Source organism: Zonotrichia leucophrys, chromosome 2 (assembly GCF_028769735.1).
Source record: "Zonotrichia leucophrys gambelii isolate GWCS_2022_RI chromosome 2, RI_Zleu_2.0, whole genome shotgun sequence".
Lineage (NCBI taxonomy): Eukaryota > Metazoa > Chordata > Aves > Passeriformes > Passerellidae > Zonotrichia > Zonotrichia leucophrys.
The window spans coordinates 135,779,620-135,806,868 of NC_088171.1; the positions used below are offsets into that span (position 1 = coordinate 135,779,620).

The 27,249-nt window shown below is 42.3% G+C and overlaps 1 protein-coding gene across 2 annotated transcripts in view; it reads right to left on the reverse strand.

Moving 5' to 3' along the window:
- The window catches only part of DEPTOR (DEP domain containing MTOR interacting protein), a 77,431-nt gene extending 51,144 nt beyond the window's left edge, over window positions 1-26,287 (reverse strand). The window contains exons 1-3 of one of the 2 annotated variants that reach the window (XM_064706567.1): window positions 26,175-26,287; window positions 25,926-26,021; window positions 910-1,088 (exon numbers count right to left, since the gene is read on the reverse strand). In XM_064706567.1, coding sequence (XP_064562637.1) covers window positions 910-1,088; window positions 25,926-26,011 — 265 coding nt within the window. In that variant the 5' untranslated portion in view covers window positions 26,012-26,021; window positions 26,175-26,287. Of the gene's footprint in view, window positions 1-909; window positions 1,089-25,925; window positions 26,153-26,174 lie in introns of those variants that run through there. The other variant, XM_064706566.1, reaches the window with a different exon arrangement.
- Between the last annotated feature and the right edge of the window lie 962 nt (window positions 26,288-27,249).

Below are 27,249 nucleotides of genomic sequence, written 5' to 3' on the forward strand. Positions count from 1 at the left end.
GTCCCAGTTTCCATAACAACCTAGAATTTTCATTTAATAGCTGAGCAGAAGCTGTAGAAGTGGCACTCATTCAGTATGTGCATTTCTGACTTTAATTAAGGTGTTGTTCATGTACTACTGACAGCAGCAGCATTGCTGCACATACAGTGACCTCTGCATAAAGTCAACATTCGACTGTTCATAGTCACTCAGTTTTCTCTTTAAAAAGAAACAAATGGTACATTTGCCATTATGAAGTGGGTAATACTAAAGGCTTGAAATGGAGGCCTTGGATCTTCTTTGCTCATGTGCTTCCCAGCCTCTTTGTGCCCCCAAAAGGTAACTAAATGCTACCAGTGAATTGGAAGTCTTTTCATCAGCATGAATTGTTATTCAAGAAGCTGAAAGGAACAGATCTCAAATAGACAACAAGTTTAGGAGAAAATTAATCAGGGCACAGCCAGACCACTAACTTTCTTGCAGCTGTACCAGCACTAATGTTTGTGCAGCTGCTGTGAGGGCCAGGGCCAGGGAACTAATCCACGTGAGAAAAATGATTTTTTTTTTTGCTGGCTGATTTTTCAGATGGGTTTTTCAGCTGGAGAACTGTGCTCTTAGGAGCAGGGAAATGAGAGCTGCAGGAAAGGGGGGACATGATCCAGCTGGGGCTGCTCTGGAGACACATCACAGTCTCCAATAAGTTTCCCCCTGCCATGAGGAACATCACTCCACACCTCTTCAGGCTCTCATCTCCTTCAGGACACAGGTGACCTTGTACAGCAGCACAGTTCAAGAGATGCTCCATACCTGGCAGGGAAAGGATCCTACCTGTCCTACACTTGGCTGAAGAGCAGGACTGGGATTTCCCTTTGTCTCACAGCAGTCAATAAATTGAGCTTAGAACTTTTCAGCAGGTAATACTGCACTTACCATGGTGGATAATGCTGTGATCCAGTAATTTCTGCACCAGTTTAATGGCTGTCTCCCTGTCAGAGGCCTCTTTGTGGTCGATCAGCCAGTCAATCAGCTCTTTGGCAACGAAGCAGTTCGGGTACGTTTTGAGGTGGTGTCGCCGATCCTTGATGACCTTTTCCTCGTGCAGTCGGAGCCTGGGGGTCAAATCACCATGTAAGGATCATTTGCAAAGAGCCTCTGTGGCACCAAGAGTGGGATGAGAGCAGAGCAGTGGCACCCACGCCCTGCTCACAGGATGGGATTTGCAGGTGTTGGGCAGAAAAGTCACACATCCAGTGCTGGCATCTCACAACCAGGGAACCCACAGCACCCATTTGTTACAACTTTAAACCCCATAATTGGAAAAACTTGTTTTCTGCTCAGTGGAAAAGTTTATAAAACTCAAGAACAGCACAGCATATTTACTCCATTAAAATACTTCCCGTAGGTCAATTAAACTGTCAATAATTTGGAATTAATTTTCCCACATTACCACTAATGTGTTCCATATTATTTTATGGTATTCCTGCTGTAGATTTTTTTAAAATCTCATTAGTTTTTGCAGGTGTAGCTTCTTGCTTGGTTGCATAACTGCATTTTGCCTCCAACTGCACAACAAGGATAGCACTTGTGATTTAAAATTCAGGTGTGAAGCTGCTCCAACACAGTGTAATCTATCATTAAAAAGTTGCCTCCTACTCCAAATAAAGGAAACTGATTTCTCGCTTAGGCATCTGTTCACAAATGCTCTCTGCAAAATCTCCCTCATCATCCTGAAAGCAAGTTGGTTGAGGTGCTTGGGTCAGAATGCAAGATCCTGATTAAAGTAATACCGTGAAGTTTTAGGGTTCTGCATCTTTATGTTTAGTCATTTTTTCCCAAATAAACAAAATAAGCAACATTAGCAATAAATTAGCAGATAGAAATTTTAAAGTTGTTTGAAGTTTTATGCTTTCTTTTTCCATTTTAATGAATCATATCAGAAAATCTGGTTTTGTAATGCCTATACGACAGTTCTGAGGAAAGTGCAGAAATGATAATGCTTGGGCTCCTATCAAAACCAGAAACATTGCTGTTCATTTCCAAGTGGCCAGTGTCCTACCTTGTAAACACTCTCACTGACTGCAGAGTCCTGACTAATGCTGTAATAACTGTAGGAGGTACAAGGGTAATAGCACAGGAAGGTGTTGACATGAGCCTCAAGAAGCACAGAGCAGGAGTACGAGAAATTTTCCTCTCAATAAAATTCCAGTATGAAACAATAATTTCTCTTTAAAATCATAAAAAGGGAAAATATTTGGCTGAAATCAATGAAGGAAATTTATTAGGGCATCAGACAAGATTTATGTAGGCTTCTACCTAAAAATAGTAGCAAAGCAATGCTTTGTTCTGCAGCATTTAGCCTTGAAGTACACTTGAATTGCCAATCTGGGATATGAATTCAAAGCCAGATTTGCAAACATCATTTATAAAAAAGCAAGACTTTTATATTAAAAATACTGTTAAATCAGATTAGTATTCTGGAAAGAAATGCTGATAAATATCCCACAGATTGTGAAATTCTCTGAGCTAAAATACTTTTGCTTAAAGCATATTTTCCAGATGTGCTCTAACAGCTGTCACTATGCTTAGAAAGAAAAGCATTCACAGTTTTAATTATAAAACATGCAATTATCAGTATGTCTGATGGAGCTTTACAATTAAAATACATTCCAGTTTCTGTTAATGTTCATCTGGTTTTATGTCACACCTGCAAGAACAAAACTAGAAAAAGAGTGTATCACACAAAGGCAGACAGGCCAATCCAGCTTTCAGTCAGCAGTGTAAGTCTGAATGGATGGAGGTCATCTGGCACAAGAGGAAAAGCCCCTTCTACAAAATTCTTTGTCCACATGTTGCATAGGAGCGTAGGACTGGGCTGACATTTCACAAACATGCCAGTAGCCAAGAGCCTCAGAAATTAGTGTTTACATCTTAAATTCCAGCTGCAGGCTCTCCTGCAGTTGGTGGGCTTAATAAGTATTTCAATTCCTCTGTCATATCAAAAGACACAGGTTCCCACTACAATCTTTTGCCTCACTCAGAAAAAGGGTCCCTCTCTACACCTTTTTGTCTATATTTATAAAACTCATAGGCATTTCATTATCTGAATTATTTCCACTCTCTTGCTCAAGTGGATCCAAATTTGCTAAGAGGATACAAAATCATTAAGTCAAAGAAAACATGACCACATAACCCTTAACAAACCTGAATTTCCACATGAATGTGTGAATTTCCTCTGCAGTCTATGCCAATTATGTCCATACTGGCTTATGTCCAGGCTTATTTTTTTGGAATAACACAAAAGGAATTCAGATTTTCTCTCTGGTGGTGTACACTGTTTTCTTTGTCAAGGCTCCCTCACTTCTACAAATCTGCTAAGGAGAAATTCTACAAATCTGTGGAGGAGAAATAGCTCAATAAATTGACACTGTACATAGTTTAAATTACAAATATAGAAGCCTCAGGTAAAGTTATTGAGTATATATTGCAGTGTGCTAATCAAAGGTTCAGGTAGGAATTAAAAAAATGTGTCTGTGCTCAGAGGTGTTTTTCGGAAGCCAAGTCAAATGGAATAAAAAGGAATAAAATGTACCAGTGCATACAATTATACACTGGAACCAATACTCAAGTGAAGTGGTAAATTCTTTATCCCTTGGCACTGAGAAGCAGGCTTCTTACCCAAAGTCCTTGATGTTTTCCCTTTAAGTAATGTTAATCACTTTCTGTCAGCTAGTCTGCGTGATGACTGGAAAACACCTAACTTAGTATCAAACACATTTTTCTAACTAGAAGAAGTTTTTCTCAAGAGCTGTTCAAAAGAATTAGCTGACTGACAAACCCTGACCAGTTTGAGAGGAGAAGGGGGAGAAGACAGGCAAACAACAACGGGTGATAGGGGGACACCTTGATTCAACAAGCCTTTGAAATACTGACCCACTTTCTGCAACTTAATAGCTTAACACCAGAAACCAATTTTGTGTGTACTATTACCTCACCCATATATAATTCCATATATTATTCAAGATCACCTGCCAGATTTTGCATGTGAGGCCACAGTCTGCCCTACCTGAGGAAAACATCGTGAGATCCAGAGCATTTGAGCAATTGCCTGTGAAGCTCAACAGGCATATGCAAGCCTTTAATATTTACAAATTTATATCCATGGCCCTTACTCATGCTTACAACAAATAAAGGCTGTATTTGCAAGCATGCATGCCAGAATAGTTTTCTTGGGGGCTTGTCTAAACAGGATTTGCTCCTAACTGACAATATGTAGGGACTCTTGCTGCAAACACAAGTGTCTTCCTCCTACACAGCATGGAACAAGGTAACTTGGAACACACTGCTCCTGCTTTGCAATAAATGTGTTCAGAGCTTTCTGGAACAATGTTATTTGTTCAGATGCCACTAGGCAGTTTCATGATAATGGAAACATCTAAATTTTTGCCCAGAAATGAAGAATGACACACTAACTTGGGATGAAATTGCTCTTGCAGCTACATGAAACTTGCATTTTGGCTTTCACCAGTGGGGGCATTTTTATTTCCACCAGAGGCATTATGCATTCTGAAGTTCCTTGCCTCTTTTCTGAACCAGTGGGGAAGGATTTATGAGACAGTGCCTGCACAATTAGCTTTCCTTTCCAACCCCAGAAAAGGCCAACATGCTGGATGAATACATATCATTAACTGAAACACAGTCCAAATATCTCACCCAGCTACTTCCCCCTATTAAGTCTAGTAGCTTGTGCTTGGCTAACATAGATCTTACAATGCATTATCCAATCTTGAGTTCTACAAGTGAAAAAAACCCAAAAACTTCCTGCTCTCCCAGGTAATTTTATGAATAATTAATCTGCCAGTTCCTACATCCTATATGGTCCCTATGCTTGTCCTAGCAGGGCTCAAAAATGTCCAAGGAACAGGTCCCTGGCACTCTAAATAAACAACATGGTATGAGTACTTTCATAATGTGCTCCACCCTTTCATCTCTTTCAGCCTTCCTGAGACAATCACACACATGAAATGCACATATAATAGAACCATGGAATCGCAGACACACAAACAGTTTGGGCTGAAAAGGACCTTTGAAGGTCATCTAGTCCAACATGAGCAGGGACATCTTCCATTATATCAACTTGCTCCAAACCCCTCTACACTGACCTTGAATGTTTCCAGGGATGGGGTATCAGCCACCTCTCTGAGCAACCTGTTCCACGATTTCACCACTGTCATTGGGAAAAATTTCTTCCTTATATCTAGTCTGAATTTACCTCTTCTAATTTAAACCATTACCCCTGTCCTATTGCAACAAGCCCTACTAAAAAGTTGATCCCCGTCATTCTTCTAAGCCCCTTTTAAATACTGAAAGGCCACAATAAGGTCTCTTCCCCAGGCTGCACAGCCCCAACACTCTCAGTCTGTGTTTCTGTTTTTACAGTGGGTGCTCTATCTCTTTAATCATCTTCAGGGTTCTTCCCTGGACCGGCTCCAACAGGTCCACGTCCTTCCTGTGCTGAGGACCCCACAGATGGACACAGCACTCCAAGAGGGGTCCCACCAGATGGGAGCAGAGGGGCAGAACCAATTCCCCCAAACTGCTGCCCACAATGCTTTGGATGAAACAATGTGTTTTTTAATGGAAGAACAAAACACCTATTTTAAGTGAGGAGATCACTTAAAATAGAAATCCCTATCAGAATTTACTAATTATTGAACAATACACACTGATGATGTAATTAGTCACAGCACAATGCATGTCCTGCCTCAGCATGCTCAACTGCTGCTGAGGAGTTCTGGCATGCTCATGGGTTACTGCTGGTGTGTTACACCTTGCATAGCACCCTTGGCTGCAGTGATTATCCCAGACTGAGCACTGTCAGGCAGCATTCATTGAACTACTACAATTTTATCAAATTCGGGTAAACTGAACAAAACTGTATTAGATCCCTTGAAAATAAGCAGCTATATGCAGAGAGGCAAAGCCCTGCACGTGGTTTCTGCCATCTTAAAATTCCTTCATACGTTTCATGTATATAGGAAACTTCTGTAAGAGAAGGATTTACTTATTTCCAAGGAAAACTAGTCATGATGTCCTTTGTGAGAAACATACATGGACAAAAGAAGCATCTTGCCAAAGATCAGGACAATTCATGGTGGCCAAAGAGCACAGATTTTTCACACCTCTTCTCAAGGGACATCTGACATTCTCCACTGGTAGGTAGAATTGCTCCTTTCTGTTTGAAATAGAACAGTTTTGTATTCTCACAGAGGTCACAAAGTTTGGTGTTGCTAACATAAGCATATAACCTGTTGACAGGATGGTAGATAGGCATCTTACTAAAAAATTACATTTTCCAAAGCATCTCAGTGACTTAGAAGCAGAAGTCCCACTGAACTTCAAAACTTACAAGTCAGTTACACACCTGATTCTGAACAAAATAAATGAGTATATGGTGGCATTTGTGTATATACACACACCCAGGAAAAAACTACTTAAAATGTCCTTTATACTAAACTTTTGCTTCTGCACTGTCAGCAAAAAAATAAAATAGGTCAGTGAGGATATGAACTTTGTACACAGAAGCAATCCTGAAGGTACTCTGTGAATGCAGTGTGTGTTGCTGGGACAAGCATTTCCAGCTGGGCTTGCCAAGTCTCAGCTGAAGTGTCAGCGTTTCACTGCTGCCTGTTCCTCTTTCTATTTATGCTTCAGCTCTGCAATCACTTCATTCTGTTACTTGATATTCACAGGAGCTAAATTACCCTTTAAAACATGGGGTCTTACTGGAAATAGGATGAAGATATTTCTGGTTTTGGTAGCTGTAGCAGAGCAGGAATTCTGCCATTTCAAATACCTTAGGAAAGAGTGTTTTCAAAGCAGCTCCTGATAGCAGTTCACATCACTGTGATAAGCTCCCCTTTTTTGCCCACAGCCATGTATGCAGTCAAAGTGAGAAGATGCCAGAACACAGAGCCATAAACCATCTCTTGGTGCACTGCAGAGGAAATCCTAAAGCTTCCAAAGAAATGACAGTTCACCAGTGTCCCTGTGGCTTTAAATAAAATATTGTGGCTGCCTCTTTTATGAAGTCTTTTTTAATACATTCAGAAAGTACTAAGGCCACTAAGCTTGCAACCAAAGGTGCACAAGGACATCGCCAATGCTCATAATATCTTACTAAGACTGTCAGGGATCAAAGCAAACTCTGGGGAACAGACACAGGCATTGCTCACGGTCTGGGGTGAAATCAACATTATGTCTCTCAGAGACTCTCTTTCAGCCCACAAATTCAGGCCAGAAATTCAGAGCCACAGCCTTCAGAGTACCCCAGACTGAAGAAGAAATTAAATCTGTGTATTTGTATTGATCTGTCATAAAACTAGAGATCCCTTGTAAAACCTACAGAAGCTGTGAAGTGACTAATCTCCCTGCCTGCCAAGACATTTCACTTGTATTTCACTTTAAAGTAAAATGTGTTCAAACATTAATATTATATCTAACTGCCTGTGCACTTGAACCTTGAGAGAAAGTCTTGCTGGAAAGCATAAAACTGGGGTTTATAAATAGGAAAACACAGAATACAGGCAAGTTTTTTTTCACCTGTCCCTAGTCTTACAAGGAAAGCAGAAGACTGCCTGTCTCAGTCAGGCTGCTCACTTTTGGGGCTGAAGCTGTCACAACTCAGCAAATCACAGCCCTCCCTCTCTAAATGGAAGTCAGACATAACTGTGCTTCTCACTCAGTTATGGATGAGCTGGGATGCACCACAGGACAAATGCATGCAGGCCAAACTCTATGGGATAGTACTGTGTGGATGGATCCCCAAAAGAACTGATGTACTTTTCACTCAAAACCAAGCCATCTTTGCTAATATCAATCAACTAGATTTTGTATCCACATTAATTTTCTGTGTCTCCATTGCATGGATATTCTTAGGCTTATTAAATCAATGTGTACTGTGAGGATTAATTTTTGCAAGGATGTTTCCCCAAATCTAAACTGAAGTCCACCAAAATTTCAAAGTACAGACCAGAAAACATAGCAGAACTGTTATTACAGACATCCTATGACTGGATTAACATGGTTATAAGCTCACCAGCTCCTGTTGACTTATGCAAAAATGCCTCTCAATAAAGGAATTATTTTATGGATAGCAAACTCAAGAAGATGCAGTAAGTCTCAAGGGAGGCCAGTGAAAATCAATTAAATTTGCGTCAGGGAATGCAGGCCTGTTATCTCAGTAACATGGCTGGAAAAAGAGAATGTTCCTTTGAAATGCTAAATGGGCTAAACAGGGAAAATACAAGTCAGAGAGCCCAAATTCTACTGCTACAGATATTTCTTCTAGCACTGCCATTCAGGAACCTGAAGAGACAGAACCAGCAGCTGGGAAAGAGGAGGCTCAGCTACAGGCCTGCATCACTGGAGTCAAGAAGAGGGGCTGCCCCAAGGACACAAGCAGCTGTGGGTACCAGAAAGCCCTGCTGTGTGACAACTCCTCACCTGGATGCACCTTGCATGCCATGGGGGTAGGGGAACCAAAAACGTTACAGGCTGAGCAAGGCTGACACCTCTTTTACCCAGAGGGCAAAGCTGACTTTAACCTTGGCAGGCACTTGCACTGTGAGCAGAAAGTTTCAGAGCACCTGAGAAACAAGAACACCCATCTCTCAGCACGTTTGGGGAAAAGCAAATCTGTAATGCCCAGAATGCAGCAGTACTGAACAAGCCTGGAGTGCAAACAGCAAAAGGGCTTGTCATGTGCCAGAGATAACAAATCCATGGGAGAACTGAAATCAGTCAAGTGCCTAATCTTGAGCGCAGTTTGGTATTTCTCCCACCCTGTCAATAAGTGACAAATATAGTTTTGCTGGGACATTATATGGGTAACTCTGAGCTCAAAGTCCTTCCAGGAATGGCCGCCTTTAGCCTGAGAACCACAGACCTGCAGGAGATTTTCTCCCTGATATTCTGCACTTCTCAGAGGAGCACCAACTGTTTGGACTTCTTTCAGTGGTCCTTGGCAACCCTACTGAAGGCAAGAATAAAAAACGTGCCTTCATCATTAATAAAGTGTCATACTGCAGTAATATCTCAGTTGCTTTTCACAATTGTTTTCCATCTCACAAAACTCTTATCCAAGTACTGTGCTGAATCATGACTGTTGTTAAACATAAATATCCAGTAACTAACAGGTAAGATAATGAGTAATAAAATGCTTTGTGTTACGTACAATTGTTAACAAACTTGATTTTGTACTCTACTCAAAATTTTTTATTCACTTCCAACAAATATGTAGGTCCATCTTGAAATAAATACAGATGCAATATTATTTAAATACACAATATGTTTCATTAAAACCATCAAACTTTGTTTATATGTTCACATTCTAGATTAATAGCTTCCTGTCTTTCATGTTTATTATAACTGCATTTCTAGGATTTATTTTTATTTTGAAGGAAGCTGTGACAGCAGTAAGTGTAAAAGTATTCACTACAAAAGGCACTTTGCATTGAATTTCTTTAAATTAAAAAAAAAATCTATCATGTTTTGACACTGATACATGCTTTTTTACCTCCTCCAGCTCACAATACCACAATATGCAGGATGCTGCACTGGCCAAAGACATGATTCAAGAGAGTTCTTTCCCCTGACTTCCAGAAGTCTATTGAAATACAGTGGTTGACCACTAAACTTTAAAACAAAGCTGGAAAACTGCTGCAGATTTTTAAACACTGAAGGTAATGATCCATTTCACTGGATTGCCTTGGGGCAATTAAATTTTAGAGGATGACCTTCACAGTTCATAACTAGACACGGAGGAACAGGTAAAACTATAAAATGTAACAACAAAATGCTCTGCTGAAAACTGGGAACTCAGAGTCTAAAAGCAACAGAGTAAGATATAGCTGAATATGCAGTAGTGAAACTTTTACTGGGTAAAGGTTGGGACCATGCAGAAATCAAGGGAAACCTCACATTCTACTAACAGAGATGTTTCCAGACATTATGGGAAATTCAGTTGTTTATGTCATTGTACCTGTTACTACAGAACATCTCATTCGTGACATCTCATTCAAGAATGATCAGCTCAAAGAGATCCAATGTAGCTCTACTCTGGTATGAGAAATGATGAGCCAGTCTCATGAGCAGAGAGAAAAAGATACTGGATTGGAAGTCTGGCCTTACCTAGATAAAAAGTGAGAAGGGCAGAATTGCTGTCTATAGTATTTCAGGTGAGTTGAAAGCAGAGAGCAAGAAAAGCTGTTTAAGTAATGTTGAGGGATCCTAATGAAAGAATTAGACAAAGTTTTGGAGAAAAGATTTCTAATTCTCACTTAAGGCAATAATAATAATAATAATAATAATAATAATAATAATAATAATAATAATAATAATAATAATAATAATAAATATATCAAAGGATTATGTATTGTAATATTCTTCAGATGACCTTCCAGTCCTGTGATTTATAATTACATGATTTACATTGCTATCTCCAAACAACCTTGGCAATACTGTAAGGTGGAAGAATATCAGAGGATGAACTTTGAATGCACTGTACCAGGATTCAGACTTTTTAAAGTCTGGTTCATGTCAGCAGCAAAAAAGGAAAATTCAAATGCTGCCTATATTCAGACACTTGCTGTTTATATCAAAGCTTTTACTACAAGTGTATATGCAGATATACAGACATTCTTTGTGTGTTTGCCAAAGCTCAGGAGCTGTAAGTATGAGAGATGACCCCATTTTGTGAACATGTTTCCTTGTTTTTGCCACAGGATGTTCTCTGGTTTCCATTTTTACTGTGCAAGCATCCAATAGTCCTTACCTGGCTGATTGGAAGGATGAGGATTAAACTGGCCAGCCAAGACCAAACTAGTGGCATGTTCTCCTCCAGCATCTGAAGGAAACTGTGCAACCTTTGTGGCATACAACTGTGTCAGGACAGAGCTGGGGATCTGCTGTGAGGAAACCCCATCAGCTGGGTAGCAGCATGCATAGAGACCAAGGGTCTGCTCGGCTTCATTGCTTAATCAAAGTGTAGAAGCCAGGAGCAACTGCAATGGCTGAGGATCCTTCTGCCAGCTGCACAGATCAGCTCTGCATTTTACCCTTGGCTGAAGTCTCTACATGTCTGAACTCAGTTGGCTTTCCTGCCGCCTCGTGCAACATTCACTCATCCTCTTGAGATCCAAATCACCAGGTTTGCAGGGACCTCCAGCTTCTAACCTGAGATCCTGTGAAGTTACTGCAAAGAACATGTCTATATAGTCATAGTCAGCTTGGTCTTCTTAGCCTGGAATTTGTCTAATTTGATGTAGTGGCACATATTTATTTTACTTATTGAAATAATATAGAGTATGTAATTATGAAAGTGAATAAATCAAAATAGGTTAGAAGTCTAAATCAAATGGTTTTACAGCCTTTTAGAGTTCCCTTAAGTTGTCTTGTCTTTGAGAGTAAAGTATAAGCCAGTATGACCTTTCCAGTCAGCTGGAGGCAACAAAGCAGCATAATCCTAATTAACATTCTACTCATTTATACATTTTCTTCTTACAGAAAATCATGTAACATTCAATAAAGTCTCACTGCCAAAAGAAAAAGAAAAAATAAACCATCATGTGCAGATGAAAAAATGAAAAATGTCTCAGAAATCTACTGACTGCCCCAGACTACACTGAGTTCCAAATGAATGCACGCCAATGGTAACAATTATTTTACTCAACAATTTTGCAATATAACACTACTGCATTTATTTTTTAAACACAGAAAGGATTCCTCTCTGACATAAATGTTTTAATGGCAAAAAATCATCCTATCTGCTTTAAATCTCTATCTAGGTCATGTAAACACATGACAGCAAGAATTACGGTATGTGAATTTAAGGGGATTATTTAATGGGATGAAGTTGCTCACTGCCTAAATTCTGGTAGGCTAATGAAGAACTTCATCATTAGTAAAAATCTATTATTAAAAATCATAGTTAAATACTGAAACTATTTAAAATATTTTCCTTTTGCAAAAGTCTAGCCTGGGGATTGTTTTGTTTGATTAGCTCAGCATTTTTCTACATCTCATATATTATGATATGGACAGATACACAGCTGTGGCACAACCACTCTTTATGAATAGTTCCTTCTGTCAGAATGCTATCAAATCATGAGCTTTTGACAAGGCCTAATCAAACAAGGATCTTGTCTTGTTTGATTAGGCCTTGTCAAAAGCTCACAAATATATAAGCTTTGAAAGGATTAATATTACAGAAGCATTTTTCCTTAAGACTAAATGGAAGTTTTCTTTTAAAGTAATAAATAAATCCCTAAGGAGTCCAGAGAAGTTCTGCTGCTCCACTGAACAGCTTGCTCCCATTGCTGGGCCATGTGTTTGCCATTTCTCCTTGTAAGCAATATTCTCTCTCCACACATGCAGAAAGCTCAGTGAACAGGTATTTATGTGATCTGACAATAAATTCAAAATGTGACTTCTTACTGCTTTAATAACTCGGACCACGCATCCTGACCCTTATTCACCATGTAACAGCATCAGCTTTACACACTCATCAGCCCCAGTGGAATGCTGCTGGATTTAGATTACAACAACATGGTTATGTTTACAGCATACTCCAAAATTAGTCTTGGGCCTCAACTAGAATCCAAAACACATGTTGCACAGACAGTTAGACTTTAGATGGGCAACAGGACAAGAGGAGCCGAGTGGTTCAGGCCTGCACGGTGCCTTTACACAAACTCAGATATTCACCTATCATCAGTCTAATGGCCCAACACTGTGTGTTAATCATCCTCAAGATGATTCATCCCCTCAAGACCAGCCCCGACATCACCTGCACAAAGAAAGGAAGATCTGTTAGAGCTTGGCTATGGTTGCTCCTCAGATGGTTTGAACAAGCACAGTTGGGCCGACAGACCACAGGCACTTCTTGCAGCTACCCAGGCAGGTGGAGCATGCATAGAGCACGTGCCAAGGTTTAGTCCCTTATTTGTTCTGGCTATCAAAGCACAGTACAGTGTTCATTAAGTCTTAATTTGAATGTAACCAAAACCATTTGAATGAGAGAATCACAGAATCATAGAAATGTTTATGTTCGAAAATACTTTTAAGATCGAGTCCAACCCTTAAGCCTGGCATGTCCACTACTAAACCCTAAGTGGGTTTAGGTCCCTAGGTGCCATACCTTTTAAATTCCTCCAGGGATGATGACTCCACAACTTCCCTGGGCAGCCTGTTAGAGTGCTTGACAATCACTTCAGTGAAGAAATTTTGCATAACGTTCAAATCTAAACCTGCTCTCGTTCAACCTGAGGCCATTACTTCTTGTCCTACAGCTTGTTACCTGGGAGAAGACCAACCCACCCCAGCTACAGGCTCCTTTCAGGGAGTTGTAGGGAGTGACAAGGTCCCCTCTGAGCCTCCTTTTCTCCAGGCCAAACACCCCCAGCACCCTCAGCTGCTCCTCACCTGAGTTGTGCTCCAGACCCTTCCCCAGCTCTGCCGCCCTTCTCTGGACACCCTCCAGCCTCTCAATGTCCTTCTTGTGGTGAAAGGCCCAGAACTGGGCACAGCTCTCGTGGTGTGGCCTCACCAGTGCTGAGTACAGAGGGACAATCCCTGCCCTGCTCCTGCTGGCCACACTGTTTCTGATCCAGGCCAGGATGCCATTGGCCTTCTTGGCCACCTGGGCACACACTAGCTCATGTTCAGCAGCTCTTGACCAGCATCCCCAGGTCCTTTTCCAAGGGCAGCTTTCCAGCCACTCAACTCCAACTGGAGCCTTGTATGGGGTTGTGAACAAAATGCAGGACCTGACACTTGGCCTTGTTGTATCTCATAAAACTGGCCTCAGCCCACTGATCCATCTAGTCCAAACATCTCTGTAAAGCCCTCCTGCCCTCCAGCAGATGAACACTCCCACACAACTTCATATCATTTGCAAAGCTGCTGGGGGTGCCCTAGATCCCCTCATCCAGATTGTAGATAAAGATATACAACATTTCAGTCCATATGTAAGTAGGCTGTGCGGATATGAACTGCTGAAATTGCAAAAGGTTTGTGGCCACTGAAGACATGAAACCATTGATCAAGTGGCCAACGCCTTTCTGTGCCTTTTCCTACAAGTTTTTCATTTTCTGAGAGGGAATACTGATATGTCACATAAAAAGATCTGCTGTGTAATTTTCAGCCTGCAAGCAAAATTTCACAATTTCCACTCCACTGGAACTTTTCCTTTGCCACTATATGTTTAAATAAATTCTTCTTTCCATTTTTATTGTGCTGAACAGTTTCGGGATGCCAGTTAAGAATCCTTTCTTTCTCCTTTGGCCCTATAATGTCTTTCCCAAGAGTACTATTGTTACTGGCCCCATCGAAACTCAGATGTTCCATATCCATCAGAAGAGCAAGCAACACAGGGTATAAACATATTTTGTATGAAATTATGTAGGAAATACTGTTTCAGCTGGTGTTGATTTACAGATTCAACCCCAAAAAGTAATATGAAGTTAGTAATACATTAGTTTGGAGCAGCTCTAGCCGCTTGTAGCCCAAAAAAGTGAATGCTAGCAATTATCCTTCAACCACTGGTGTTTGATTCATTACAGTAGGCCCAAAGCATAGCACATGGAAAAACCACCACTTTGTAGAAAACTAAAGAGATTGGATTTTCCCCCATGAGGAAATATTTTTAAAGGACCTAGGCCTTGCAACATTGTGATAAAGCACAATGGCATATAGAGAAAGAAAACATCTCATTATTTTGTGTGTGTTGAAAGAAATATATTTTTATTTTATTATTATTTATTTATATTATTTATATTATTATTTTTAAATAGGTGGAATAATGGTAGGATACATGCTTGATATAATCATGCCTTTGACTGCAGGACAGACTACCAGATGAGATGTGCCCCTCCAAGGGAAGAAAATGTTAATAGTTCAAATACCTTCCTCCCTCAGCATGTGAATGAAAATCCTCTTTCCACAAGCAAAGTTGGAGCTGCAGGGCTATGCACAGAAACCTGTGCACACAAATGAACTCCCAAACTGGTCCCTTGTGCACAGTGAGGGGATCTGACAGTGTCATGCAGGCAGTGACAAAGAGGAGCAGGTGGCTGACCCTGAGATTACTGTTCCTCCTGTAATGCCAACATGGCACAGCCAGCAGCATTTCTGGCACCATGACCTACTGCCCTTACAGCACATATTACTCTCTACTGTCTCAAATCTTTTCCCTATTCTCACTCTTGAAGGATTGCTATAAAACCAGCATGTCCCAAATATGTGCTCTTTGGTTTCTGTACCCCAAGTTCTTGAGGCATGAATCTACAGATCGCAAACAACTTGGAAATCTTGGTGGTGAGGAGAGTTGTGATGTTGGCATTTGATGAATCTCATGTGATCTGAGGTAAAATCCTAGCCTAACTTAGAACATTGAGATCAAGGGAGTCAGGCTGTCACCTTCACATCTTCCTAAAAATCTCAGTTGAAACAGAGAGATTTCAAAAGTTCTTGGGAGTCATTTGGAAATTGATACATTTCTCACCCTTAAATTTGCTTGAAAAGCTGGACAATGTGAGAGCAGTGGTACAAACTAAGGCAGCTGATTTTGCCCTGGAGTAGGTTAGGAGGCATTCTTAGAAGCCCTCCCACCAGTGTCACTGAGTGGATAATTTTCTCTGGTTACCAGCAATAACAAAAAGCTGATAATATCAGCCACCACAACTTCAAGAAGACAACACACTATGCCTTCATAAAATATTCAGTTGGAAGGGATCTCTGGAGGTCATCTGGTCCATTCTATACTGAAAGCATAACCAGTTAGTACAAGTTGCTCAGGGTCATGTCCAGGCAAGATTTTAATATTTCAGAGCTTCTCTGGACTCCTATTCCATTTTTTTACTTACCCTCACAGACAATAATTCTTTCTAAATATCTCATTAGAAAGTCCCTTGCAAATTTTGACTACTGCCTCTTGTACCATCCCTGTGCACTTTGGAAAATTCTCTCCCCCTTTCCCTACATCATCTGATATTAGTAGTTGCAACCAGAAGAATCCCCCAGGCCTTTTCTTCTCTAGGCTGAGCAGATCCATCCCTCAGCACCTCCTTGTATGTCACATGCCCTGGCTCAACCCCAGCCTGAGAGCCAGCTCTCCTTGGGGCTTGAGTCTTGTAAGAAGACAACTTTTTGCAGTCTGTTTTAGAGTAGCATAATTTTGCCTAAATTAAAGATAAATAAATAAAGCTTATTAAAATAAAATAAAGCTTTTAATAAACTTTGCTTTATTTCTTCTGTTCAGTGTGTTTTTAAGAACCCATTTTCATCCCTTGTCTAATTAGACATGTAGTAACGTGATACCAATGACTCCTATTATGGACCCATTTTTCTTGTCACTTATTAAGCTCATTTAATCTCGCCTATTTCTACCATTTGTCAAAAGACTTGAAAAGTGTGAGTTTGTTTAATATGCTAAGAGTTTTGAAAATAATGTCCAATGCAAGTCTTTAAGTTTCCAGACATACTCAAAATGGTATTTGTACAATCTCTTTTGGGATTTATATATGATAATGCTACTTTGAACTTCTTCCCGTGACAATTTCCCTCTGTTTGCACTGAACAACCAGCAAAATAGCAGTTTAAGCTAAGTTACTTTTTCTACATCTTAGTAAAATAAATTAATTTCAACTAGAGGAAAGTGTAAGTTAATTATATCCTGAGCATCAGGAAACAATTAACAGCTTTCTATTACATTGCCCTAATTTCTAAGCTATACAATTATATGCTACTGCAGAAAAGGATGTATGATTATCAAGAAAAGGATCTTTTCAGAAAAAAATGAAAGGAAATTGTTCCACTGCTGACAATCAGTGCTATAAATAATGCCTAGCTAATATCTTTTCAGAAGTAATTTCCATTATTTGCAATCCTAACTTTGAGTGATGTGTCGGCTGTGTATTGTCAGATTCTCCTTCCAGAGAGGATGAGCATAAATGTTGGACTGATTCCTCAGATAAACCCCCAAAAATTCAGCTTCCTGTGAATATTTTGCAATACTCATTGGAATTAAATCAAAAATCATTGTTTTGCTAAACATATTGTAATTATCTCTTGCATTCGCTTTGCCTCCTAAACCAGGGCCAAGACTGGCTTTTACAAACACAGAGGGACAGGCAGGCCTGCTTCAAACAGCCACAATGCCTTGAAGATACAAGTCACAATGTAAAGAGAAACAGACACGACATATAAACATTTCTTTTTACCTGCCAATAAACCCATTTGGCCCAATACACAGGTAAGGGGTGCAGACACAGAGCCAGTGGGTTGTGCAGCTGTTCAGCTGGACACCAACAGAAACACCACAGAAAAACACCCCACAGTACTTAATGTGAGAAGCAAGGGAGCAAACCCACACAAACATCCCTAACACAAAGTCAAAGACTACTGTGCTGGATGGCCACTGTACTGCTGGGGGTGGGAGAATCTTCCCAAACCAGGTACAGCATATAAGATTCGTACAGGATAAATATCATAGTGCTGCATGAGCAGAACTTTGGTCTCTGCAGACTCCTTGTGCAATGTCCCTTTCAGAACAGCTATACCACTCCCCCAAAAAGTTTAAGTTCTGTTTCAAGCTCTCCTTCCCTATTATTTTCCACCTCAAGTCTTCTATGCACTGTCCTCAACAAACATGATCTTTGGATCTTATCTATCATTACAGCTTGGAAATATAGCTGCCACAGCTCTTGAGAAGAGTAACAGTGTCTGTCTCCCTGATTCCTTCCACTGCCTTCTCTTCTGTCACACCAAACACAGCATTACCATACTTGACTTTGAATCTCCCATCTTTGCTATCACCATCTCTTAGGTGTGTTGGCTTTTACTCTGATCAGCCATTTAGTAAGTTTGTTGTTTGATTTTTTACCTTCAAGTGAGCATCTCTGTGTTTGCTGCCTTAATAGAGAAGGCATCCTCACCCAAACAGCCACAGACCCATTTGGATGGAGTCACCCAAATATTGTCTAGCATTGCTATGATCTCTGCCAAAAGCCTGATGTGTAAACAAGGGTTGAGCAGGGTAAGAACGGGGGTGAGAAGGGGCTCCTGGACTGGCAGGACTGTACTTTTAACTTCAAGAACTGATTCCCTGACAAGGCAATCTCACTGTGGAGTCCCCATCCCCTGACCTCAGGCCAGCTGATCTTACCCCTTACACCGTCATTGGCACTAATTTAACAGGATGACACCCTGGCTGAGCCCCCCAGACTGTTCACCATGGGCTCAGACATGCACCAGTGCATGTCTGGCTGGTGTTGATTTTGGCATGCAGCAGAAGCCCCAGCCCAAGGGAATTGGGCTGCTCCTTTCTGCAGCAGTAGCCAGACACATTGAATCAATAGTCCTGCAAAACCCACAGCGTAACCTTCCCCTGGCTCCTCACAGAAACCAGAAAACTCATCTGCCTGCAAATCCCTGTGACACAGATGTGGTAGCCCATGATCCAACCACACAATTGCAAAGAAATAGAGAATTACAGCCTTGTGATGTGGAAATGTGCTTCCATATTCGCTCTGAATTAGCAAGTGCAAACAGAAACGTTTTTTAATTATTTGCAACTGCACCTTAGAGGTCTGAACGCATTTACTAGATTGAGGCACTGCTAAGATGAAAACTCTGAAAACTGCAAAAGGCTGATAATTAAGGCCAGGGTTGCTTTCTAAAGTAGTGCTGTCACACTGGTGATAAGCTGGTCATGCAAATTGCAGTGTACAAATTTCAAAACACATGAAGTGTCAGTATTTCAATGTCCATTCACATACAATACTGTGGCAAGAGTGCAGAAGTAATGATAAAAGCCTTGAAATAAAAAAAAACATTGCCAAACTTAGTCTCTGTTCCTGTCCAATAACAGTATATACATTGGGCATTTTAAACTCAACACCATTTTTACAATGTCTTCTACCGGACTCTGAAATTTTTTCATGGGAATCCAGCAAATTAAACCCTGAGGGGGAGGTCAAGCAAACTCAGCAGTGGCTGCTGCCACCATTCCCTCTCCCTGTACTTGACCATGTGTTTCCACTGCCTCCTTCTTCCCAGTGTTGGCACTGGTCTGACTTCACACTGAACCTGTTTAGAAAGTTAATTTTTTCTTATTTGGCTTCAGCTGCTTCAGTTCCCTGAACTTCTGATCCCAGACAAACACTAGTGCGAAGTGCAAGGGAAGTGATAAGAGCGGGGCAGCAGCAGCCTGCAGCTGGATCTGCTCTATCAGTAAACCACAGCCTCAAACCATGCGTATTCCAGTGACAAGGGGGAAGCCAGCACCCATTTCTTCCCCTGAACTTCTTCAGAGAAAGCTTTTTTGTGGTCATGTGGTAAGTTGGTTTGTAAAACTGACCCAACTGAAATACCAGCCTTCCAAAAGCTCTGCTGATCACTCCCCCAGTGCAGGTCGCTACACGGTGATGGTCCAGAGGTGCTTAAGCCAGTCCAAATGACTGGGAAACACAGAGAGGGAACTGGACTGCAAGAACACCTACTTAATTCCAGTGGTTTATGCATTAAAATTGTTTAAAATATATCTCCACACTTGGGAGTTATTTTTCTCTATGCTTTCAGGATGCCACTCTTGGGCTCAAGGTCTGACCTACCAAACCAGAAATCCCAGAGTCCTGACAGAATCCCACCTTGGTGGCTTCACACAGACCATCCCTCAGTGTCCAGAACCCACCACTGCTGCAAGACACTACAACTGCAGGCAAGATTTGTGTTGGAAGGGCTTTGTTTTTCCTCAGAGCATACAGCAGCTACCCCTGATGGGACCTGATAAACAGTTCAAATTCCTAGGCAGCACCGCTACACAAACAGTAAATTAGAATGACAAGTGATAGGAAGAGTTCTCTGTCATGGTGCCAGCCTATGGCCACTGCTCCCACAGAAGCAGGGTTCATGTAATAAATGCAAACCTAGATTGATCTTGGCACATTCATTCCACCTTCCCTGCATGACCATCAACATTGGAACAAGTTTCTTTCACTTTTTCATAGGCAACTCCTCTAACATAAAATAAATAAAAAATATTCTTGCACATGCCATACACATCAAATCGCCTGCCAATCTCTGCTAACCTGAGACAAAAGTTAATGATTGACTCCATCTGGAATGGAATACATAAAATATACAGCACAAACCACTCATACAACATTTGCCTTCTTATGTACACAGTGAAAGAACGATCACTATTTGCACATGCGTTGTTAACTACTTGATCTCTGAGCTGCACTTGAGGAAAGCTGCTGAGGGCAACAACTGAATTATTAAAAGGCACAGCTACAAGGAAAGAAATAAGGAAACAAAGCCTTATATCTTCATTTCTAGAAATATTGAATAGCCCAGATTTTACTGAAGGACATGAGAAATTGAAATTCCTGGCCCAGAAATCTCATACATATATATATATACAGATGGGGTTTGTCATTAGAATTAGTACCAACAGGCAAGATTGAAACACATGAAGGGGTGAATAAAGAATCAAAGACTCTAGAAAAATAAACATATAAATCTGAGAAACACTTTTTAAAAAAAACATTAAATAATTTATAGTATATACACATAATAATTTATAGTATATATACGTAATAAAAATATGTAATTGAAATTGTTGTGATAGAGTTAGTGGGAAACCTGATTTCAGAACACTTCATTTTGCAGCTTTACCAACCTTCACTTTGACATCTTTTCTTTCAATGTATCACTCTGGTGAAACCTTACAAAGAAAAATGACAAATTTTTGGTTGCTTGATTCTGGAAAATAAATTGATGGAAGTGAAATTATTTGTACAGAGAGTTCTGAAGGAGTCTGCTCCACAGAGATCTGATGATGTAATCTCTGTGTTCTATCCATGCTGAAGAAATGAGCATACAAGGGTCTTCTCAAGTGAGACAACTGAAAACTACTTTTTCAGGGTTGGTTTTAAACCAAATCAGCTCCTGGGAAATGCAACCACTGGTGAAGAACTAAGGAAGTGGCAAGCAAAATGTTCAGGGGGTAGAAAAACAATCATTCCCTGAGGAGGAAGTACAAAATTAGGCAGATTACAAAATCTCATTTTAAGAGATTCTGTCAGTTCTTCAAATGGCATAGATGTTAGTTTAACATCTAGGAATGTGACTTGAGAATAAGTGACCTCTAGACAAGTATATATCTCAAATCCTTTTAGAGTCTAAGTTCACAACAGAGTCTTAACACACTTTCAAACACAGTGATGGCATTTAATAAATTCTGTAACTGCACAGTTTATATAATCCTGTATCACAGCAATACATTAACACTAAGGGTCTTTTGGTATCATTGTTCTAGAAACTATCACTGTTTTGTGCCATGGGCTCTCTGCACCTTACAGTGCTAATGAACTTTTCAATCCTACCACCATGAAAAAAAATGTTGATTCTTTATTGCTTAGAATAAGAAAAAAGCTATGAACCTGTAGGTGCTGCCACCCTTCACAAGTTAATGACTCTGAAAGTTATGCACTCCAGTATGGCTTCTGAAAGCGATAAGGTTCCTGAAGTAAAACCTTTGGAAGACCAGTGAAACTGGCTTTGTCTTACAGCTTCAAAATATGTAGCTGTTTATCATGTAGAACCTTTAACTCTGTGAATCAAAAATTCCTACACCAACTTTGACAAAAAGGGAAATAAATTTCTGTTTAAACTTTTGTCTTTTCCAAAACAAAAGAAAAATCTCTAAGAAACATGCTTCATATTTCTCCAAGTAGAAATATGATGCTGATTATAAAAACTATTCTATCAAAATCACTGCCTCATCTAGAGAAGTGTATAAATAAAACATATTTATTTACCCAACTATTTAACAGAAATGTGGATAGGGAAAGATGTAGTTTCTTCTGAAAACTGATGATAGAGATCCAAAAGTCTGCAGAGACGTTAAATGTCATTGAAGTTACACTTACTACAGAGAACTGTACACCATATACAATGGCAATAATGGGTGTTTAAATATTGCTGCTCAGTCAACTGAAGCCTGAGGATTCCTGAATTACTAGGCACATTTACTGCAAGAAATGAGGGAGTCTTGGGAGATACATAAGATTTTGGCGACAGTCTGGCATCAAGGAAACAATTAGCAGATGAGGAGATTTCAGACACCCTTACCTCGGAAGACAGTCAACAAGCATCTATATCAAAACATGCCCATTGAAACTGCTTTTGGTTGCCAGAGGGAAAAATCAGCTCTATCCAAGTCAGTGCTCAAACCCAGACATAATACTTTAATCCTTACTGCTGAAATGGGCACAACCTGTTGCCTTCAACTGTGAGAGAAATCAGCTTGGAATTGCTCTGCTTCTGATAAAATTCTTAACAACTTCAGTAGTGACGTTATTAAGCTTCCAGGAATGACTATCAATGTGACACCTCCCTTCAGGCACTCCCAGCAAGGCCAGGGAAGCTCAGGGACATTCACTTGCCCAGGGTGTACCAGGCAGGGATGTAGCAGGGTGGAGGCCTCCAAGGGCTCTCTGAAGGCCCTGTGATCCTCTCAAACATTTTAAGGGCAGTGCTGTTGCAACCTTCTGAGAAGAGAGAGCTCACCACTGAACAGCTGTGGGTCTCTGCAGCAGAACAAAGGGACAAGCTGAGATTTTGGGTGGCTGGAGCTGTCACAGCCAGAGTCTGCAGTTTGTCCCTTCAGGACCACTGGTGCCAAAGCTTACAGCTGGGTCATGCCCAGCCCAGCTTTCCCCTTCTCTTGCCAATCTCTTGCATGGCAACAGAAGCTGCCAAAGGGTCTGTGCTGGTGTGTCACACTGCTGAAATCTTCAGCTTTCCTTCACAGCTGTCAGCTTCATAATTTAAAGGCTCACCAAGAGCCAAACTTCTAAGTCCTCACTTTAAAAGATTTGTTTCTATTAAGCAAAAGTAAGAGTTAGGTATTTGCTCAGACAGCTACTGGATATAGAGGCAAAGGACACTACAGGATGTAAAAATTTACCATGTTATCTAACATACAGCTCAACATACAGCTCTTATTTCTTTTTCCATAAATCACCCTACCCATGGGCCAGGATTTACATCAAGCCTATGCCAGCAGCCAAGATCCTGGGCGCCAGCTGACATTGCACACATCAGAGCAGAGGCTCCTGATCTTGCAAAGGCAAAACACACATCACAAGCAACCAAGAGACAGGAACAAGGAGAAGGAAAAAACTCTTTGTCCTGCTCCTTTCCCTCCCCCAGCCACTGTGCACTTGTCTCAGGAGTGGAAGAGGACACTCCTTCCCACCAAGAGGGCTTCCATTCCCACCACAGGCACTGCCAGGGTGCAAAGCCAGGCTTGCCAAGGTGCTGCTCAGACAGCTTTGACCCTCACTGCATCAGATCCCTGCCAGAGAAGGACAGACATGCAACAGCCCATGGGAGTGAGAGCTGTGAGGCAACACGTGAGGCCAGAGCAAGACAGGCACTAGGAACTCCGCAAGGAATTTAAATCAAGCAGCTCTGGTAAGTATTTGAGTTTAGACACACGTGCTGTTTGGTCTAGTACAAGAGTGCTTTAAATACCTCCATTTGGTTGAGTTTGTGTAAGTAATACCGTGCTCACAGTTTCATTTTACACTTTTACTCCTCAGTTATGTGCTCATCTTGCATGCACTTTCACCCAAATACACACATAATCACCTGTCTGGCTGCATCAATCCCACTGGGGAATCTTGCAGTTGTAAGCATCACTAAGAATAGAGTACAGTATGCTGCCTTGAGCGCACGTGTGCTGGTTTTCTGTCATCTGTTTGCCTGCCCCAAAGGCTGCTGATATAAACTGTCTTTGATCCTGAAAGCACTCCACATTTTCATTTTGCATTAACAATTATATGCTTATCTTGGACAGGAAAAGGGAAACTTTAAATGCAGGGTTGGCTAAAACTTGTCTGCCAGCCAGTCTTCTATCACTTATTTGTGGCTTTTACTGCCTGGAAAACTGAAGAATACAAGTCCTTTGCACAGAATATCCAAACAGAGAAACAGAATTAAGTTAAGAAAAAACTGGGGGGAAGCAGACAATTTTGGGTGCAGTTTCACAGTACAGTTCCAGCTGACCCAATAGCTCTCTGCTATCCAAATGGAAATCTTCTGTCTTCTCTACCACAGCCACTTGTTCCTCCTGGCTACACATTCCTAACACCTATTTTCTGTAGCTTCTGGAAGTCAGCAGATGAGAAAATCAACCTACACACCAAATCACCATACTGGATCTGTTTTCAAGAAGTCTGAGAAGTTACCTGAGCAGGCAAAAAGAGGAGGTGGGACTACACTGCTGGGTAGAAGGAAAGGGGCAGGAAGAAGAGTGGATCTCCCTGCTCAGCAGCAGCCAGACATTATGCACACTGACTTGCTCAGGAACTCCCAGTCCAAGCAGATCTAAACCACTTCTTATACAGTCATGAAGGAATGTCCACAGGTAACTTCACAGGATGGGCAATAGTTACTTTGTATCTGCAAATCATCTTTGACTGCGTTTCAATACCATAATAAATAAAATGACAAGTGTAACTCTTGATAACAACACAGATGAGCTGATTCTAGGAGCCAGACTTGATAAAATTCGTCAGTTTCTCCTTTGGGAAAGATTGCAAAGTTTTGCTTTTACATTTAACTGTGATGTATACAGTAAGATTAATGTGATCCTTATAGAAATTTTGTATTAGCCTGAAATCTTCAACTTCTAGTAACATAAATTAGGAACAACAGAATTCTGATCTGACACTTGGATGCTCAACTCTGCAACAAATCCACCATGCAGGACCAGTGCCAGTGTACTCTGTCACCCTAAAGGCTACTTCAAAGCAGAATCTCAGATTTGGAGGAGGCACTGGTGTGTACTGCAGCCAAATCACCAAAATAACATTTACTTGCCAAAGAGCAGTATCACTGGTGTGCATCACAAAGTGGCACTTCTCCTTGCTCTGTGGATGCAAACAGTAACAGTGTCTGTACTAGCAGCAATGATGGCATCTGCCAAAGCAGAGAACATATCTAACACTTTTCAGAGTTTGTCTGGCATCTGAGAAAAAATTTTAAAAAATTCAAGAAAAACTACTGAGAAAATATTTTTACTATCCCCTTCTAGTTACTTATATAACACATTATAGTGAGATTTTTCTTCCTGAATCACAAGATGGTCCATCACCAAACCGACATTATTAAAATTACTTTTTCTGCTCTGTACTGTATAGGTACAGCTGGCACACATAGCCAGCATACACCACAGAATTAAAAATTAACTGAGTCAGGCATTTTTGTTCAAAGCTCCTGTGCTGCTCACAACTCCAGTCACACAGCACTGTTAATTGCTGCTGGCACTGACAGTAGGGATCCCCATCCATCTGCTGGGACCAGCTGATGCAAAATAAAAACAGTCCCTTGGAGCGAGGCGCAGCTCTGCGGGGTCAGTGCCCGGCGCCGCTGCCAGCGCCGGCCGGGCTGTGCGGGAGCGCTGCCCTGCGCTCGCCCTGGCTCTCCATGGGGCGCTGAGACACTTCACCTCTTATGGTTTCTTTGGGGGTTTTATCGTTAAAGACGCCGCTCTCCTGCAGCGTTTGATGCCTTTAGTGACGCAGCAGCCTCTCCCCAGCCGCCTCCTGCTCCACGCAGGGGAGCGGAGGTGCCGCGGCAGAGCCCCCCGTGCGGTGCTTCCCCTCCCCGGGCTCGCAGCGCCGCTGCGGCCCCTCGTCCTCGTCGCTGCTGGAAGCGAGGCCGGAGCCCGGGGCCGCGATGGAAGCAGGGCAGGTGCTCCGGTGCAAAGAAAGTCCGCGGGGAGAGACCCTCGCCCTGTGCCTCCCAAACCTCCCCCTCCCGCCGTCAGCGGGGTTGCTGCTGATTCCGGGTAAAGCGGGGAGGAAGACACCGCTTACCGGAGCTGCTCGCCGGTGAGCAGGACCTCGGCCATGTGCTCCAGCTCCGCCGCTTTCTGCTGCATGCTGCTCATGCCCTCCTCCATCGCTGCCGGCCTGCGGGCGCAGCACCGCCGGGTGAGGGGGACCGGCACTCGCCGCCCCCGGCCGCGCTGCCCCCGCCGGCAGCTCCGGGGCGCCTCCCGCCCGGCTCCGGAGCTCTCCGGGGGTGGCGGGCAGCGACAGCCACCTCCTGCCGCTCCGGCTCACCTGAGCGCCTCAGGTCACTTTTCCCCTCGGCAGGCTCAGATCCCTCCCGCCGCTTCCCGTGTTATTGTGTCACTGGCAGGCGGAGAAACACATGGCTGCAGCCGCCGCGCCGCAGCCGGGCTCGCCGAGGCAGCAGCGGCCCCCCCCGGCTGTCACACGGCAGGGTCGGCGCTGCCCCCGCGGGAAGGGGCCGGCTCCCCGCCGGGGGCTGCGAGCCAAGCGGCTGCTGCCGCTGCCCGCCCCGCCAGCCCCGGCCCGGGAGGCGCAAAGCGGCCGCGCACCGGGGAGCGCAGCGCTCCCCGCCCGGGGCTCCTTCCCGCGGGTGCGAAGTCCCGCGTCCTCCCTTCAGCGCGGGGCTGCTCGGAGGAGCAGTGAGCTCGGGAAAAGCCGATCCGGCTGCGCGGGAGGAGATGCGACCGCTGCCCGCTCAGGTAGTGCGGGCTGCGCCTTGGCAGCGATCCTTGGCGATGCAGCGCGGGGCGGGTAGTAGGAAGGGAGCGGTGATCTGGGGTTTCAACCTCAAAAACTGTTACTGCCCTCCTGCTGCCCACATTTCCGCTTATCTGCCACCCAGGCGTTATTTTCAAACCCTGGTCCCCTGCTCACATCAACTCTTTGTCTCCAGGAGACAGAGGATGCAGAATTCTTGCGGCCAGAGGAACATTTTGTCTTGGAAACGGGAAATAAATTGCAGGGTCACGAATACTGTCAACATTTTTGATGGGGGGGAAAAAATCGCCCTTTTCTTTAAAAAAGTCCAGGAGGAGGCATCTTCTGCAATGGTCCAAGCATGATTTTCATTTGCAAACACATGCAATACCTTGATTGCCTACTCATTGCCTTTATATCTATCTGAACATACTGTTTGTGCATGGAAATTGTTTCTGCTAAAGCACTTCCAATACTGTCATCGATTCAGAACCAAAATAATAGAACCACAAGTAAAACTAAGAAGGAATCAAGTGAACCTAGTAGTAATGAGAGTGCAGACAATGGGAAGAAGGTGTTGATTGCATTACCCATATTAGAATTGTGGCATTTATTACTAAAGGTGGCTTTGGATGTAAAAGAATGA